At 38.4% G+C, this 17,852-nt stretch overlaps 2 protein-coding genes across 2 annotated transcripts; one reads left to right on the forward strand and one right to left on the reverse strand.

Moving 5' to 3' along the window:
* Positions 1–1,512: 1,512 nt before the first annotated feature.
* LOC103928423 (caffeoylshikimate esterase-like) lies at positions 1,513–6,234 on the forward strand. The gene is made up of 8 exons (XM_048585637.1): positions 1,513–1,871; positions 2,002–2,092; positions 2,241–2,273; positions 4,574–4,720; positions 4,812–4,942; positions 5,059–5,196; positions 5,470–5,568; positions 5,730–6,234. Exons 1-8 carry the CDS (start codon positions 1,851–1,853, stop codon positions 6,111–6,113), a joined length of 1,044 nt encoding a protein of 347 aa, XP_048441594.1. The 5' UTR covers positions 1,513–1,850; the 3' UTR covers positions 6,114–6,234.
* Positions 6,235–6,510: 276 nt separating this feature from the next.
* Positions 6,511–10,996, reverse strand: LOC103928376 (UDP-glucuronic acid decarboxylase 2). The gene is made up of 7 exons (XM_009337408.3): positions 10,293–10,996; positions 9,718–9,865; positions 9,179–9,258; positions 8,355–8,438; positions 8,192–8,266; positions 7,244–7,336; positions 6,511–7,135 (listed from the first exon to the last, which is right to left on the reverse strand). The coding sequence occupies exons 1-7, from the start codon at positions 10,917–10,919 to the stop codon at positions 6,917–6,919; spliced, it is 1,326 nt and encodes a 441-aa protein (XP_009335683.1). The 5' UTR covers positions 10,920–10,996; the 3' UTR covers positions 6,511–6,916.
* Between the last annotated feature and the right edge of the window lie 6,856 nt (positions 10,997–17,852).

The following is a 17,852-nucleotide window of genomic DNA, read 5'->3' on the forward strand; positions in this document are numbered from 1 at the left end:
TTAACAATAATAAAAAAATTCAACAATTCAAATTTAAATTTAATAGCTAAAATAATATTATTAATTAATCTAAATTAGATCCAACGTAAAAAATTTATGAATACCCATCCATTTGTATGTAATCCATAAAATGTTCCACAGAAAATTTTTAGAATTTGAATTTTTTACATCAAAACAATCGTAAAATAAAAGAAGATAGATTATACAAAAACTAAGTCTAAGGTTGTTAGCATACAAAAAAATATTAAAGAAATACAAAAATTTAACAAAATATAAAGTTCGGGTGAGAATTATAGGTCATTAACCCTTGGAGGAAAAAAGTAACTAACTTCATACATAAAAACAAATAATTAAAAATGAATTGTTATTGACACTCTAAAAATCTCATTTTGCACTCCAAACTTTCTATAATTAGAAAGAAAAATACGTTTATGAGAAGCGTAGAATGAAATTTTTAGAGTGCTAATGATAGTTCTTAATTAAAAACTAGTATTTGCCCACGCACTTTGTGTGACATCCCACATCGCCCAGGGGTGATCCTTATATGTATATTCCCATCTCTACCTAGCACGAGGCCTTTTGGGAGCTCACTGGCTTCGGGTTCCATGGGAACTCCGAAGTTAAGCGAGTAGCACGCGAGAGCATTCCCAGGATGGGTGACCCATCGGGAAGTTCTCGTGTGAGTTCCCAGAAACAAAACCGTGAGGGCGTGCTGAGGGCCCAAAGCGGACAATATCGTGCTACGGTGGTGGAGCGGGCCCGGGAAGTGGTCCCCCCCGGGCCGGGATGTGACAATTTGGTATCAGAGCCTAACCCTGGTCGCGTGTGTGCCGACGAGGACGTCGGGCCCCTAAGGGGGGTGGATTGTGACATCCCACATCGCCCAGGGGTGATCCTTATATGTATATTCCCATCTCTACCTAGCACGAGGCCTTTTGGGAGCTCACTGGCTTCGGGTTCCATGGGAACTCCAAAGTTAAGCGAGTAGCGCGCGAGAGCATTCCCAGGATGGGTGACCTATCGGGAAGTTCTCGTGTGAGTTCCCAGAAACAAAACCGTGAGGGCGTGCTGAGGGCCCAAAGCGGACAATATCGTGCTACGGTGGTGGAGCGGGCCCGGGAAGTGGTCCCCCCGGGCCGGGATGTGACACTTTGTGTGTACGAACACATTTTTTTTAGAAAATGAGAAGAAGAGAGAAGGAGAGAAAGAGAGATAGAGAGAGAGAGAGAACGTGGAGGAAGTGAGAGGTTTTTTTTTTTTTTTTAAATTTTAAATATTAGGTGAGGCTTCAATAAAATATAGTAAAATTTGAACTTGTGAAATTACATTATTGCCCATCAATTTTTTTGTATAATAGAAGACTAAATTGTCTTTTCACCCTCTTTTGATTGACAAAGAAGGTTTCATTAATTAGTAGAGATATGAGGCTAAATTTTGTCGATTTTCCACCCAATAGTAGGAGATAGTCTCATGTATTTCCTTTTCTTTTCTTCATTTTTGGCAAAATGTACTAATTGGTCTCTTTACCACGCCAATCCACACTTTCTTTCATTTCATATATTTTGCAATTTGGGTTTTTCGGAAAAGAAATCACATTTCCAGATAAACACGTACCCACGGTCCCTCTGTCTTTCTCTCATCTCGTCTGTTTCAGAGTCTCCACTTTCTTCGCCATCTTCCTTCAGAATCTCTCCCTCTTTTGGCTAATATTATATTATAATTTATAACATTGCCGCTCATCAACCTTCTCTTTTTCCAAATTATCATCGTCACTACAGATCCACAGTTGGATAAAAAACATGGGATTCTGAGTCGTTTTCTTTTCTTTAAATTTGCTCTCTTGCGTGAACATGGAGGGAGAATATCAGGAAGTAAGTATATATACATATATTATACACATATATGTGTTTGCTTGAATTAGACAATGTTGATATATATAATATGTTTGTCTAGATGGTGTTTTCTCTAATTAATGGTGTTTATTTTGTTCCATGAGAGAAGGTTTACATAAGGAATTCAAGAGGAGTGCAGCTTTTTACTTGCAGATGGTTGCCCTTTTCATCTCCAAAGGCCCTTGTTTTTCTTTGCCATGGTACTATCTCTCTCTCTCTCTCCTCTCTTTTGTTCTTTCAAACTCGAGCAAATACACTGTTCTAACCAACTCGGCTACGTCCGAATATGCATCCCTGTTTGATGGGAGCATGTGTGGATATTAATCGGTGCTCATTATGGAGTTGCAGGGTACGGCATGGAGTGCAGCGGTTTCATGAGAGGTATTAAATATCATCTTAAATAACTCATCCTCCTCGTTTTCCATTCCTTCTTTCTTCTTTCTTAATCTCCATTACCATTACTTCTTTAATTAATCTGGCATTTAACTTTTAATTATAGTGTTAATTAAGACAGTAATTTCCCTTTCAACGGTAAAACGGGAAAGAAAGTTTTAAGGTAACTTTCACCTTTCTTCATCTCCACCTTTTTCTGCATGAAAGGTAAATCTAGTGGATGCAGAGACCCTAAAATTAGGTAAATCAATCCACGAGGCAATGATTTTCAAGCCAACCGATGGGTTTTTTTTTCTTCTAGGAAAGTGATTTTTACAATTTTCTTCTCTCAATGTACTCTCTTATTTTCTAGATTTTGAATTGAATAGATCAAACGCGAATAAAAAAGTATTAATACACGGATATAAGTATAGAACGAGAAAACGAGAGTGAAAATCACTATCTTTTAGCAGTAATTTGCCTCTCAAAAAGGGCATATGTCTAGGCGGTTATGTTATCGAATCAAAAGATGATAATATCTTTTGGGAAATAGGGAAAGAGATTAAAGAAATTCTCTCAAAAGTAAAACTCATTATGATTTCTTTGTAATTTTATGTTTTTAGCATAATATTTTATAATATTGATACGAAAACTATTGTTAAACTGTAAAGTAGCTGAGAGTTCATGAAAAATTTCACTTTAAGAGTCTCTCCTTGCCATTTCTCATAGAGAAATAGGCGCATGTGAATTCTGATGATATTGCTCTCTCATATGCCATTCCTGCTCTGCATTTGTTACGATTCACAAAGGAGACACAGGAATTAGAAAAGAAACAAAGCGCGGATAAGCTTAAATCATTGCCAAACATGTGTGTTGCACCGTGGGATTATTATTGCCCATACTCTTCGTATTCCCTATGCCTACTGCACTGAATGACTGCTGCCATTCTGGTTCAATGTTCAATTATTTGAGGCACAACCCGCGACGTGTGTTGTGTGTGTGTGTGTGTGTGTTTTTTTTTTGTCAAACGAAAAGTTTTGTTAGACTAATCATCGACGGAATTTAAACTCACGTCGTCATATAAGAACTTAAATTAGAAAGAAATCCGCTTTTATGAACAGTAAATGGTGGAGCATGATAGATAGTGTCCTCATATTCATCTATTTGAGATAAAATGTTGAATTTTAAATAGTTTCTACGTAGACACGAAACAATGAGTACCAGGACACTATATTACAGAGTAGAATTCTCTCATTTCTTTTTTTCTCTTTCCTTTCCTTTCCTTCTATTTGAACGATCACAGTTAAGTCACGTCAATATTTGTATTAATTTATGAAAGGACATGAAAAGAGGAAGGGAGAGAAACCTAATTTCTATATTACTTCGATTTTTATGAACAGGGAAGCGAGTTTCTAGCTAAGCTACATGTATCCCATCGAATCTTTATAACTGGCATTTAGTAGGTCAGTTGGAAAAAGGATCCTCGCTGGATCATTTTCTTGAGAATCCTAAAAATCGCGTGATCGTTACCGTTTATCATATATTGTGCGGTCATAAATTATTTCAAAATTTAAAATTTAAAATTAAATATAAATAATATCTAACGAAAACTAACCGCACGATGTATGATGAACGGTCAACATCACGGCGGATCCTTTTCCGGTCAGTTGCCCTTGCGTGCAGTCTTTAATGCTAATTAATAAGCAATGAAAACGTCCTATCTACTTTAGACTTTATCTTAAATAATTGCCCTAATCTTTGACTACCGTTTTTTAGATAAAGATCCTTGCAGAATTCTTTTCGAATCTTATTTTTTTATGTTTTTTCTGGAATCCTATAATAGTGATTATTTATAGTATATTGTGTAATCAATTTTCGTTAAATATTATTTATATTTAATTTTAAAATAATTTCTAATCGCATGATATAAGATGAATGATCACAATCATAGGACTTCAAAGAAAATAAACGCAAATTTTTCTCAAGACATTTTCGGCATTTAATTTGCTATTTGAAAATTATAATGTGAGGTGTGCTTTTTCCTTTCAAATTTATTATTTTGGGCCATCATTGACAGCAACCCTCCATCGGCATTTTCAACTGCCATGTCGTATGGACGAGGTACCAAATGAAAACGAAATTTTTGGTCAACCGGGTTTGTTTTGGTTTGGTTTGAATTTGGTTGGCAGACAAATTTTGGACCGTAGGGTCTGTAGTTTATAAATATTGATATGACTTAATTACTTTTTGATTTTGGGGTTAACCATTAATTGATAAATTAATTCGATGTGCTATGGTCATGTACATAGAGTGTGGGATTATCCTAGCTAACGCGGGCTATGCCGTGTTTGGAATCGACTACGAGGGCCATGGACGTTCGAAAGGGGTTAGATGTTACATCAAGAAGTTCGAAAACATTGTCAACGATTGCAATGAATTCTTCAAATCAATTTGTGGTACGTATCCAATTCAATTACGAAGTTTTTAAGTGTGACGATACAAAGTTATTTTAGTTTTAATGAAAGCAATTTTAAAATGGTATCGCAGCGGAGGAGGAGTACCGGGACAAATGTAGATTTTTGTATGGAGAATCCATGGGAGGGGCAGTTTCCCTGTTGCTTCACAAGAAGGATCCTACATTTTGGAATGGTGCTGTTCTTGTTGCACCCATGTGTAAGGTAATAGTAACACACATTACATTTTACGTTTGGTTATTTCGCGTGTAAGTTTTGCTCGCCCAATCCGACCATCGGGCTGAAGTTTTGCTCACAATTTGCGAGTAATATTTTGGTAGATATCAGAAAAGGTCAAGCCACACCAGCTGGTGATCAATGTATTAACCAGAGCGGAGGGGATTATTCCCAAATGGAAGATAGTACCCACCAAGGACGTCATAGACTCCGCCTTCAAAGATCCTGTAAAGCGCGAAAAGGTGACAATTAACTCTACTTTAAATTTTGTACCAATACGAAGACGTTCCTTCTACGAGTCCGTCTAATTTACCTAACAGAAGTTGAACAATTCTCTCGGATTTGTACAATTTGCAAAACTCAATACCAATTTTGATGCAATCAAAAATACAGGAACGAAAGTGAATCTTTTGCGAAAGCTGCTGGAACTAAATAACCTCAAACTTGTAACTTTTTTTTCGAAATGTTAGATAGAAATGGATCGAGTTTAAATGTTTAGATGGTGTCCCCTTCAGATAAGGAGCAACAAACTGATATATCAAGACAAGCCAAGGCTTAAAACAGCACTGGAAATGCTGAGAACTAGCATGACCCTTGAAGACACTTTGCATGAGGTATTTTCTTGCTACCATTTTATTCAATATATTTTGACCGACGCACTATGCTGGCCAACTGGTCTAACTTTCGTTTGCCTAGTTGATTCAGTAATAATGCTAGACTGCTTAGATTGCTAATTGACGTGATTAGCGTTGATTTTCGGGATTCATTTGGGCAGGTGAGGCTACCATTCTTCGTGTTGCATGGGGAGGCAGATACAGTTACAGACCCAGAAGTGAGCAGATCACTGTATGAGAAAGCCAGCAGCACAGACAAGACCATAAAACTGTACCCTGGAATGTGGCACGGCCTAACGTCGGGAGAGCCCGATGGGAACGTGGAAGTCGTCTTTGCAGACATCATAACTTGGCTCGAGAAGCACACGAATGATGACAACTCCGTCGTGGTGCAACCAATCCACACGTTTAAGAATGGCATTCTGAAAATGAACGGCACGGCATCTCCACCATCCCAGACACCAAAAAAAAAGCAGCGACCGCGGACGCCATCGTATTTTTGTGGGTTGAGAGGGCGCAGATTGCTACATCACTCGCCAGTGTAGCCCTAGCTCTTAAATGTTGCCCCTTTTATTCACGGTCTCAAAATTACGGTGTTTCCATTAGAGATGTTTCATGGACCTCTCCATAACAATTTATCTCCGAATATCAGATGCACTTAACTAATGAGTATCGTACTTTTAGAAAAATGATTTCCACACATCTCTGTTTATTTCTCCTGATCCTCCGTTAATGTCTTCGATGTGAAGTCCAAAAATCAAAAGAGGTACAAAGGGGAAGAAAAAGGTCTTTCACTATTGTAACCTGATATGGTTTTACCCAAAACGAGTTCGCTGCCAAACGTAGCAGCACCATCTGCTAAAAACTCTCCCTTTTAATACATTTACCTCGCCAAACCTGGGGCTTTTTGTGCATACAAGCATCTTTGTTTGAATGTTGATATGTAACTAATGAAATGGATCAATAATTTGGAGAAGCTAATTCAGAATACAAGAAGTAAATATCATGAAAATTTATGTAATCTTATCAATGCCGCCTCTAATGGAGACCGGTGGCACAGAAAAGAATAGGAAGACGGAAAAGAGAAGCTCTCGCTGTTCTATTAAGCTTTAAGACGATAACAACACAGAACGAACAAAAGGACATACAAACGGGTGCTGGAACTTATACGCTACTGTTTTTGCTACTACTGCAGCTGCGAGATCTTTGCTGCTGTATTTCGTCTGGGAATTGGACGGGAAAGAAAGAACGAAAGAAAGGAACTGTCTTTCCCCGTTGCCGGTTTGCAAGTGAGAATTCAAGTATATTTTCCAATTGCCATGCCAAGACATTAACATCGGGAGATATATTACAGGGCGGTGGTAGCGCCACCTTCCTTGTGGTCACCGAAGATGCGTTTCCTGAAGTCAGAGACCATGAGAGGGAGACCCTTTTGAAGGGACACCTTTGGTTGCCAGCCGAGTAAGTCTTTAGCCTTTGTGATATCAGGTTTCCTCTTGTGGGGGTCATCCTCTGTGTTCGGCCTATACTCGATCTTTGCTGCTGGGTCGATTGTTTCTTGCACCACCTGCAAGCACCAACCAACAAACAAGCAAAAAATACAAAATAAGTGATGAACCAGAAAATTATTAAGCTGCGACATTCGATTAGGGATGTCATCTGATCTTAATTTTACCTTTGCAAGTTCGAGCATGGTGAATTCACCCGGGTTTCCGAGATTGAAGGGTCCCACATGTTCACCTTCCATCAGACGCATCAGACCTTCCACCTGTTGTGGGTTGCGATACACAAACGGCAGTGTCATATTACTTTTCAGCATCAGCAACAAGCAGTACTAAACCAGAAAATCACTTATGTGTGGAAGTAACTTCTTTCTGCTTCCCAGCATAACAGATAAAAGCACACCCCAAATGCCCAACTACGAAGTATTCTATCCCAAATCACTTGCATGTAAGAAAATCTCACTTGCAAGAAAGTCTACCAGAAATTGTCCTGCCACTATGCCTACTACTAAAACAGATCGCCACCAGGCGCCAGATACCCTAAATTGGACTGTTTACTTCCTCCAATATATTTATAAAAATTTCAAAAGAAACATCGCAAAAGACACGAACATCCTGCTTTTCTGAGGTTTACTAGTTTTGATTCTGAAAAATTCGTATTACTCCTCCGAGCAAACAACGATGGTGCAAAAACACAAACAAGTCAACCCAGACTTACCAACATAAGATGCAATTAACAAATGCATGTTGATGATTACTCTCATACGAAAAAACTGATCGAAATGCAAAACATTGACTAATTTTGCTTAGATCAGAGCTGAAGTGCGCAGCATGTGCACAAAAGCATCAATTATATTTATCTAATCTGCACAAATTTTAATTCACAAACCGATTTCAAATGCTTTGTATGATGCACATGGGCAACATAATGTTCACTAATAACTTTTAATCACCTTCTTAGTCTCTAATCTTGCATTATAAAATTTTCACATGGCTCGATACTATAAACTCTAAAAAGAAGCAATTTGGAGTATTAAACTGCCAGGCTAAGCACAACGCAACAAAGCAAACATAAACAACACCGACTTCTTAATATATGGTATTGAAGTAGACTCACTCACCAGATCAGAAACATATTGGAAACTCCTTGTTTGCTTCCCGTCACCATAAACCGTCATCGGTTCTTTCCTCAACGCCTGCATTATTGCCACCATCCCGCATTTAGCATTAAAACAAACAGCTCACTGTTTCAACGAAAGATAATCAAATATACAAGCAATTTACCTGAGCAACAAAGTTACTAACAACACGGCCGTCATCTATGCACATTCTTGGCCCGTATGTGTTAAAAATCCTAGCAATCCTAACCTGCAATGACATACCAAATTGCAAACAAAAATCATTACATCTAAGATTTTGGATAAAAATAAGTTCGAATGTCTCTAGACCCCCTTTATAAAATGTGATTACTAATTTTGATACATGCAGTTTAAAATATTGATATAGGCGGAAATATCAATGGATATTGATATCCATATAATTACCTTTTATGGAAATTTGCAACAGGTGGGTGTATCAACTCATTCAAATTTAGTCGAACATTTCTCATTCAAAATTCAATAGTTCGAAATTTGCAATGAGTTTAGGCAAAACTTTTGTAGTGAATCATTAAATATTGTCGACATTTATTGATTTTTCTTATCTATATGGGGTGAAGCTTGCATTTCATCCCCTTCCATATTAATTCTTAATTTTTTGAATTTTTCAACGAAAATATCAATAATTTGGTTGATATGTAGAACAAATGAACATTAGATCCATCCATGTGACGTTAGTAAAACATTTAAACTTTGCATCTATAAACGTGGGAACCAGATCCCCTCCGGATCCAAATGAACGAAGCCCATGGATCAAATGATCCGAATTATTGAAATTTGATTAAACGGCTACAATTATTACAACTTTTAAAGGATCCTCTGTTTGTCGTCGTTAGATCAAATTTCAATGGTCCGAATCATTTAATGAGTGAACTCAATTCCTTTGGATCCGAAAGAGATCGGGTTCCATAAATGTGAAGGGTAAATGTGAAACACGCAAATTTACCATACCTCAACTCCAGCTCCTCTGTGGTAGTCCATGGTCAATGTCTCGGCCGTACGTTTTCCCTCGTCGTAACAACTTCGGACACCTGTCAGCCATTCAGACAGCCAACTACCTTGTCAGGTAACGGACCAATAACTCTGTACACCCTGTCAGATCTAGACCTACTCTAAACCTAATAACGCCTGTCGATTTTACATTCCTGCCCTCCCCTAATTACTTATTTTACGGCCAATCACCATTGGTCATGGCGGAGACGTGGAGAAAACACTAATCCCCACCGTCCGATGAGTGGACCCGCAAATCACGGGTATCTCGTTCACCGTGGAAATCGACCGAATCTAAGGAACGTTTGGCCACGTGGGCCCAACCCTCATTGTCCAACGTGCACTAGACTCCGTAACTTGTTTCAAATCAAAGACACGGACACCCCGACGCCCGTCCCGCGCAGTTTAGACTAAACGCACATCTTGCCGCTAACATACGCCGTAACGACAGGTAGAAACGGCTAAAGAAACGGAGATAGAAATGATGTTCGGAAACTCACCGATTGGATTAACGTTGCCCCAGTAGGTTTCAACCTGCGGGTGCTGCAGAGGATCGCCGTACACCTCGCTGGTGCTCGTCAGCAAGAACCGCGCGCCGATCCTCTTTGCGAGACCCAGCATGTTTAGAGTCCCCACCACATTGGTTTTGTGCATCTCCAAAGATTCAAAATTAAGGCTTCCAAAAAAATTTACAACAACAATTGGAACTAAAACGTTATGCAGACATGAGTTAGGCCAATTAGACTTGACAATGTTACCGATCGGGCAATTGTCTGGCGGTCATTCTGCCACGATGACCGCATTGGCCAATTGGTCAGGCGGGGTCACTCTTGTCAAGCCCAACTGAAGAGATGATGTAACCGCCTGACCAACTGACAAAGACACTGTTCTGTACCCTGGCCAATTAACCAAGGAGTGTTACCACCTGACCAATTATCCGACCGCCTTAGTCAATTGGCCTCAACAGCAAGTCGGTCATGACCGCTGGACTAATTGATTGGTCAGGACTCTGCAACTACTTAAATGTTAAATGAATTTAAAAAAAATGACAAGACATTGTAGTAGGAAAGGATATAATGGTCTTGACAGGGTTGAATTTGTAATGAACAGGGGAGGCAGGGCAAGCGAGATGGTAGATCTGGTCGACCTCGAGCAGAAGCGGCTCAACGACGTCGTGCCGGATGAGCTCAAACCTCGGGTTTCCGAAATGGTGCATCACATTCTCCTTCCTTCCGGTGAAGAAATTGTCCACAACGATCACGCTGTCGCCTCGCTCAATCAGACGGTCCACAAGATGCGATCCGACGAACCCGGCCCCGCCAGTCACGACGATCCGGAGCCCCTTTCGTTTCAGCCCCAGGGGCACCTTGCCGCCAGAATTCCAGCTGTTCAACCCGAACCGTCGGTCGTAGGCCGGCTTGTAATGGGCCGTCGCCGACGAATCGAAGTCGTACCGGACGTACTCGTTCGAGATCGGGACGTTACCGGTGGCGTACGGAGAAATAGGGGCGGAGGACGGGAGGAGGGTGAACACTACGGTGGCGATAGCAATGCCCACAAGGATGAAAACGAGGCGCTGCTCTCGGAGCAAGTACTGAATCGGGCGGGTCACGGAGGCCCACGGCTTCGGAGGTTTGGGCGAATAGGTGTCCGCCACCTGTTGGTCCGCTTCGTGCCCTCGGAAAATCAGCCCCGAACCCATTTGTCGGAACTGCGTCGGAAGAGGAAGAGTGAGTTTTGAGAATCTGAGTTAAACGAGTTGGAATCGCCGGCAACTCGCTTTGTGCCGGGTTTTTGTGATGCAGTCTCACTCGTGTGTGCGCCGAGGGTATTTAAGCTGTGAGGGGGTGGGAAATAGGGTCTGGCTTTTGGCGGTATTTACAAAACGGCACTTGGCTCCTTTTTCTGTTTGAAAAGGAAACGGTTGTCATTTGGTGTGATTTTTATGGGAAAGGATTTCACTGGTTTGTCATTTTTTTTTTTTTTCAAATAATTACGTTAGTGTATTAAATTGGTAATTGATTGGTGAAAAATATCAAGGGATATTGAATCCGCATTAGGATACATATTTATTACAATTTTTTTGTTAATGCGATAAAGCGTCGTTTACGTTTGTCATGCAATAGAATAGTTTATTGATATTTTTCTTCAACTTTAACAGAGTTTTAAAATTTGAATTACAAAATAATGAATTTCAATACTAATTTATGATATCAAACTTCGTTTTGTATTTTAATCCAAATTCTCCACTCTTAATGCAAATATATTGTTGTATTAAAGATGTTTATTTTTAATAGTTGGGTGATTTGGTTGGCTTTGGATTTGGTTAATGTATTTCGATTTTTTCATTGATTAATTAACTAATTGTAATTAATAACCATCATAGAGTGGTTTAATGGTTGTGGACGAATTTCAAACTCGTATTTCACACAGCACGTCCTGAATTCGATTCATGACACAAGTAAATCGCACAATGATAAATGGGGAAGGCTGAAATATCTCTGTGAGTCTTTCCGACTCTCAAAAAAGTAGAGTGTCGTAGCAAAGTCACAAGCTGATTAAAAAAAAAAAAAACAAATTGTAATTAATGGTTTAACAATTTGACATTGGTGGTCACTCGCTTTAACTTAAGAGATTTTTTAGTGTGACCAGTACACAGGGATGGTACACCATATATCACTATACAAATGATGAGATATGTGTGCTAACAAGTAATAACTTAAAAAATAAAATTTATCATCATTCCTATTAAGACAAGTAATATACCATTTATATTTTCATCACAATTAAAAATTTCTATTTAACTTGGGGGGTGGTGGGTGGGGAGACTCAGGGGATATTATTAATTATTCAGTTAGATATTCAGTTGACATGATTGAAGGTGCACTCCGTATCATTCCCCAACACCCGTGTTTACCATGAAATTTTGATTTGTTTTATGCCATGCACTGAACAAATAAGAAATCGTTAGATATACATTTAAGAGTGTAATTGCTAAAGATTTCAGTATATAATTATACATGTACATACTTTAGTATTCTAAATCGATGAGGTTAAAACTCAAGTTCACTAAGGTTACAAAATGGAGTGGGCGCTAGTGGATCCATACATAAGTCGGACGTGCAATTATACGTAATTATTGTTGGATCAAGATGCTTAATAAAATATTTTAAAGATATTAAAGCAGAGCGAGTAACTTAAAAGAAACTAGCCAAAGTGGAGTCGCGGGTTTCATCTTGCCCAGAAACGAAAAAAAAAAAAAACACCTAGATCGGTTGATGGGAGGCAAATGTAGTCTCAATTATTCAAGGAAAGTAGAAAGTACACATTACATTTCACACCAAGACTTCAATGATTTATCCATGTATGTTTGTTTGTGGCAAAAACAGCATTATAAAGCAGTTATGGATTTTAATTCAAGAGTTTTACCCAGAATCATGACCAAAAAGTATACAATTAGGGAAAAGAATTCTCGCCAGATCTTATTTCTGTGGATTCTAGAGATCTTGCGATCGAGACTGTTCATCGTACATAGTGCGGTCAGAAATCATTTCAAAATTTAAAATTTAAAATTAAATATAGATAGTACCTACCGAAAACTGATCGCATAATGTACGATAAACGGTCACGATCACAGAATCTATAGATCCCTAAAAAAAGGTTCTGGCGGAGATTCCCTTCCTACAATTAGTGCCACTAAATAGTGATTAGATATTGTTTTGGAGCAGGACTCACCATAAAGAATTTTTCTCATAAATTAATTATTCACAATTCAGAGTCTTAAAACCAATGTTAATGTTTATTTATTTTTCTAATATACAAACGACATTGAGGAAAGGAGATTCGAAGTCAAAACGTTATATGCAAAGAAATGTTGTTAAACAGTTAAGCTATAAATTTCTTCGATAAAAATGGATGTTAAAACTTATGGCAAGTACTGTAGAATCTCTAGTTCCAAAAAGGAAATCATTTTCACACTTTTTTAACCTCTTACACATTCATATTTAATCATGTTTGTTGTTTTCGTTTGACTTAACTAATCCAATGACCAAAAATTAAAGTAAACATGTGAAATCACAACTTCCATTCCCTTTCATGGAATGAAACGGACTCAGAGACTCGAATGGTTCAACAAAGAGAGAAAGAGATTCGGGCATTTCAAGTTTTTGAATTTTTGTGAAGTGAGCCAATGGTATGAGCTAATAAAAGCCCTAGACAGGAAATTAAGTGGTCTGGAACACTCGATTTATGGGTTGCAGACACAAAAGTGGGAAGTGAATCTCAACCTCCCTTCCAAAACTAAACTAAAAAAAAGTTTGTGGTGTGGTCTTGCTGGCGACTTGAGTTGTGTGCACAAACTGGAAACATGATTAAAAAATTAACAAACTGCAGATTAACCAAACGTATTAAAGATTAAGGACCTCAGCAGTGCGGATTAATTAGTTTTTTATAAAACTGGTGCAATCTGGAGGACAGATGTTCATCTTGTATTTGGAGATTCAGAAATCACAAGGGAATGCGCATGTTAGTACATACTTACAAGCCGCAGAAAATGCATTCTTCTACTTCTTTGTATTTTTCATTTTATTTTTTTATTTTTCTAGTTTTCTATATCTGCAGGCTACATGTCACGCATCAACTTTTAGATCCATGGATTATAGAATATAAACACGCAACTGATACACATTCCATGTGCCTATTATCATATTGATGCAACTGATCACATTGCTATATAAAATATTTGGTACAAGCTATCGTTTACTTCAAATTAATCGAAACTATCGGTCTGTAGGAAAATATTGTGGTACGCGTGAAAAGCCAACATAATTATTTGAGTTGAAGGTCTGTTTGAAATTGCTATTAAAATGAACCAAATCACGTTCTAAAAGGGTTGGTTAGAAAAATTTTAAAATATCTTTTGGGTTATAAAATTAGTTTTCTAAGATAACACAACGAAAGCAGTGGTAAAGTTGGGATTGTTCAACGATAAAACCCTAAACAAAGATACAAGGCAACCTCAAGTTTATTTGATAATAAAAATTAAAAAGTATGATTACAACTCCAAAAGTTGTTTAAACACTCCTATCAAACCCTACTTCCTAAAGAAAAATAAGGCTCGAGCCTCATAGGGAAGAACTTTGAGATTTCGTCCAAACTGCTTCTTCCTCGGCCTATGCTTGTCAAACTGCTCCATAAATTTATCCGCTAACCATTTTACGTCAGGAGAATCACCTGCTAAATGTTTATTTATAAAAAATTGATGGTAGATTTCAAATTTCCACTAGTTGAGTTGACATAAAGAGACATATAGATAGAAAACAAAGGTCTCTATTGTTGCACATAAATTGTTTTTATTCACTACATTGAGAGATTTTGGTTGAGCCTTTTTTGTGTTTTACATAAATGAAATCTTGGCAAACTAACATAAACTTATAGAATACTTTTGACCAAGTTGGAATTTTAAATCGACCACATAACTGAATTGCTTTAATATTTTTTGGTAATTTACATAAAAGTCCAAGTTGTTGCTTTTTTCTACCCAACTTTTCGGTCTTACGAATATGTTGGCCTTTAAATGGATGATTGCCCTTCTCCGACCCTTATTGCCCAACCTAAAAATGAGTAGCTAATGTGGTCCACTTATTGAACGGGGTTCTTTTAGGCACTGTGTGACCAATTTTAGCTTTCAAAAGTAGGTAGATAAAAGTCTTACTTTTGAATCTCTCAAGCAATATTAAGAGCATATCATCCTTAGGCTTTAGCAAATAAATTGTAAAGAATAAGAATTAGGTCACAATGAACTAATTGAGTACATGTGACCCTAAAGAAAGAGGATGCCACCTCAAAAGGTCAACAAATGACCTAACCCTACAATTAAAGGCAATTTGTTGAGACTTGGAGTCATTTGGACGCTTCATTTACCCTCACATCCACCATACATATAATACTTAATATTTGGTTCCACCGTCTAAGTTAATTTATACTTAACATGATCAAGTACTTGACAAAATCTTGAGTATAACCAGTGTGATATATTTTTGTGTTTCTCACTCTCATCATATGAATCTATCCATGGATTCGTACCCTATTTGTCACATCCCGGTCCGGGTCGAATCACTTTCCGAGTCCGATCCACCACCGTAGCACGATATTGTCCGCTTTGGGCTTACCATTCCCTCACGGTTTTGTTTTTGGGAACTCATGAGCAACTTCCCAGTAGGTCACCCATCCTGGGATTGCTCTAGCCCTCTACTCGCTTAACTTCGGAGTTCCTACGGAACCCGAAGCCAGTGAGCTCCCAAAAGGCCTCGTGCTAGGTAGGGATGAGAATATACATTTAAGGATCATTCCCCTAGGCGATGTGGGATGTTACAATCCACCCCCCTTAGGGGCCCGACGTCCTCGTCGGCACACATGCGACCAGGGTTAGGCTCTGATACCAAATGTCACATCCCGGCCCGTGTCGAATCACTTCCCGGGCCCGATCCACCACCATAGCACGATATTGTCCGCTTTAGGCTTACCATTCCCTCACGGTTTTGTTTTTGGGAACTCACGAGCAACTTCCCAGTGGGTCACCCATCATGGGATTGCTCTCGAGCGCTTCTACTCGCTTAACTTCGGAGTTCCTACGGAACCCGAAGCCAGTGAGCTCCCAAAAGGCCTCGTGCTAGGTAGGGATGAAAATATACATTTAAGGATCATTCCCCTAGGTGATGTGGGATGTTACACTATTCTTTTGATTTTTACGTTTTTCATTTTTTAGGTTTCGTTGTTAAGTTAATTTACTCCCTTTACGTAACCTAACAATTAGTCACGGTGCCCTTGATGAATATGGACACTTTCCCTTTCTTTTTTTCTTTTGGTCAATATGGACACTTTTTCCCTTTCTTTTTCCTTTTGGTCAATAGGGATACTTTCCCTTTCCCTTTACCACTTTATCATCCATGCACCCCTCGATTGACTCATTCTATTTGGTACTAAGTTTAAGTGAAAATTTGCTTCGGTGTGTCTTACAAACATAAAGTTTTAGTCGTTAAATTTTAATTATTGAATTTTTAACAAAGACTTTAGCCATTGAAAAATACCATAACATATTAGAAAATCTCAAGTTTAAGTTGACAAATAATATGAGTTTAAGTTAAGTTTGACAAGTAATATGACTAAAAGAACAAACCAAAATGGGGGTACCTCCCTAGGGTAGGGGGTCCTTGAAATAAAAATATCACCACTTTTAATAAGGAGGATTCACGGTGAATTTCTGGTTTACTGGGTGGTGGTCTTTTTTGTTTTCTTTTTTTTTTTAATTTATTTTAATTTTCTTTTTATAGAAAAAGGATAAAAATAACCACAAGCTGGTGGCTTAGTAATAAATGACGAATTGCAAAACTTTCTTCAAATTAAAAATTGGAGGTCTTGGATTCGAAACTTGTTGCTGGTGTGGAAGCTAGACTTGTGGCCAAGAGAAGCTGAAATGCCTCTGTAAGTCTTCCCGGTAACTGAATGGGGTGAATAATCGTGACTTGCCACCACTTGTTCCCTTTTTTTTTTTTTTTTTTTTTTTTTAAAAAAAAAAAGGATAAAAATATTTAAGTGTTCGTGTGGGTTTTTTAAGTACCACGGGTGGCTTGCTTTTATTGGAAGGTGTTAAATTTGAATATTGCATGTATAAGCAAATATTCTTTACCAATTGAGTTTCGATCACTTTAACCTTCATAGCTCAATTTACCTATGCAGATTTCATTTGATATTCTTGTCGTTTGTGTGGTCTGCATGTCGTTTTGGTTATATGTTTATCTGGGGTGGGTTGTGTCGTAGTAGTATGGTTTTAGCTGCAATCATGCATGGACATGATGCATGTTAATGAGACCCACAAATACAGGACTTGGTTTGCACGTCGGAGGAGAAGGAGCATTCATATACAAGTAACGCTGATGACGCTGCGTCATACACGTGGCATGACTTTCCACGTTTCCGCCAAAATTGGCCACCCACCGCCATGATTGAGCACAAAATAGTACTAAATTGACTATTCACATATGAGACTCTGGCGGAGCCGCTAAATTCATGATTCATCTTTATTGGAGAAGAGTAGAGGTTTAAAATTAAAAAAATTATCTGAGTTGTCTAGAAATTCATCTTCAATCGATAGTTGAATTATAATTTTATAGAGTCTACATGGCTATTATTTAGCCAAAAGGACATTAGGCTGACCAAATGTATCCCCCTCTTAGCCCCTTTTTTAGGCCAAGCTCCTCATGTGCAATTCTTGATTGAAATTCAATAGTTAGATTTGAAAACATTCAACGGTGGTTTATTTAATTAACCGATAGATTTAATGTGACATCCCGTCCCGAAACTAATGAAACGTACGTGTGAATTTACGATTTCACCCCCTAGTTCGTTACTCTACGTGTAGTTTTGTGTGGTGTGGTGTTGTAGGACCACACACACACTCATACACCCTGTCATTATTCCCTCTCCCTTTTTCTTTTCCCTAATTCCCTCTTCTCTGTCTCTCTCTTCTCTCTCTCTTCCCGAGCTCCATTTTCCTTCTTCTTCTTCCTTCAACATACGGCCAAACACACAAACTCACCCAAACCATCACTCTCCAAGGAAACTAAGGACACCATTG

This window comes from the organism of the source record quoted next, unplaced genomic scaffold, assembly GCF_019419815.1.
Source record: "Pyrus x bretschneideri cultivar Hongxiangsu unplaced genomic scaffold, Pyrus_bretschneideri_v1 Contig23, whole genome shotgun sequence".
Lineage (NCBI taxonomy): Eukaryota > Viridiplantae > Streptophyta > Magnoliopsida > Rosales > Rosaceae > Pyrus > Pyrus x bretschneideri.

Bases quoted from the DNA above. Each gene is read 5' to 3' on its own strand.
- LOC103928376 (XM_009337408.3), bottom strand. From the start codon at position 10,919: ATGGGTTCGGGGCTGATTTTCCGAGGGCACGAAGCGGACCAACAGGTG. The intron at 8,267-8,354 runs GTAAATTGCTTG...GCAATAATGCAG, and splicing joins TTAGTAACTTTGTTGCTCAG to GCGTTGAGGAAAGAACCGAT. The intron at 7,337-8,191 runs GTGAGTGAGTCT...AACCCACAACAG, and splicing joins TCCAATATGTTTCTGATCTG to GTGGAAGGTCTGATGCGTCT.
- LOC103928423 (XM_048585637.1), top strand. From the start codon at position 1,851: ATGGAGGGAGAATATCAGGAA. The intron at 1,872-2,001 runs GTAAGTATATAT...CCATGAGAGAAG, and splicing joins TGGAGGGAGAATATCAGGAA to GTTTACATAAGGAATTCAAG. The intron at 2,274-4,573 runs GTATTAAATATC...TCATGTACATAG, and splicing joins GTGCAGCGGTTTCATGAGAG to AGTGTGGGATTATCCTAGCT.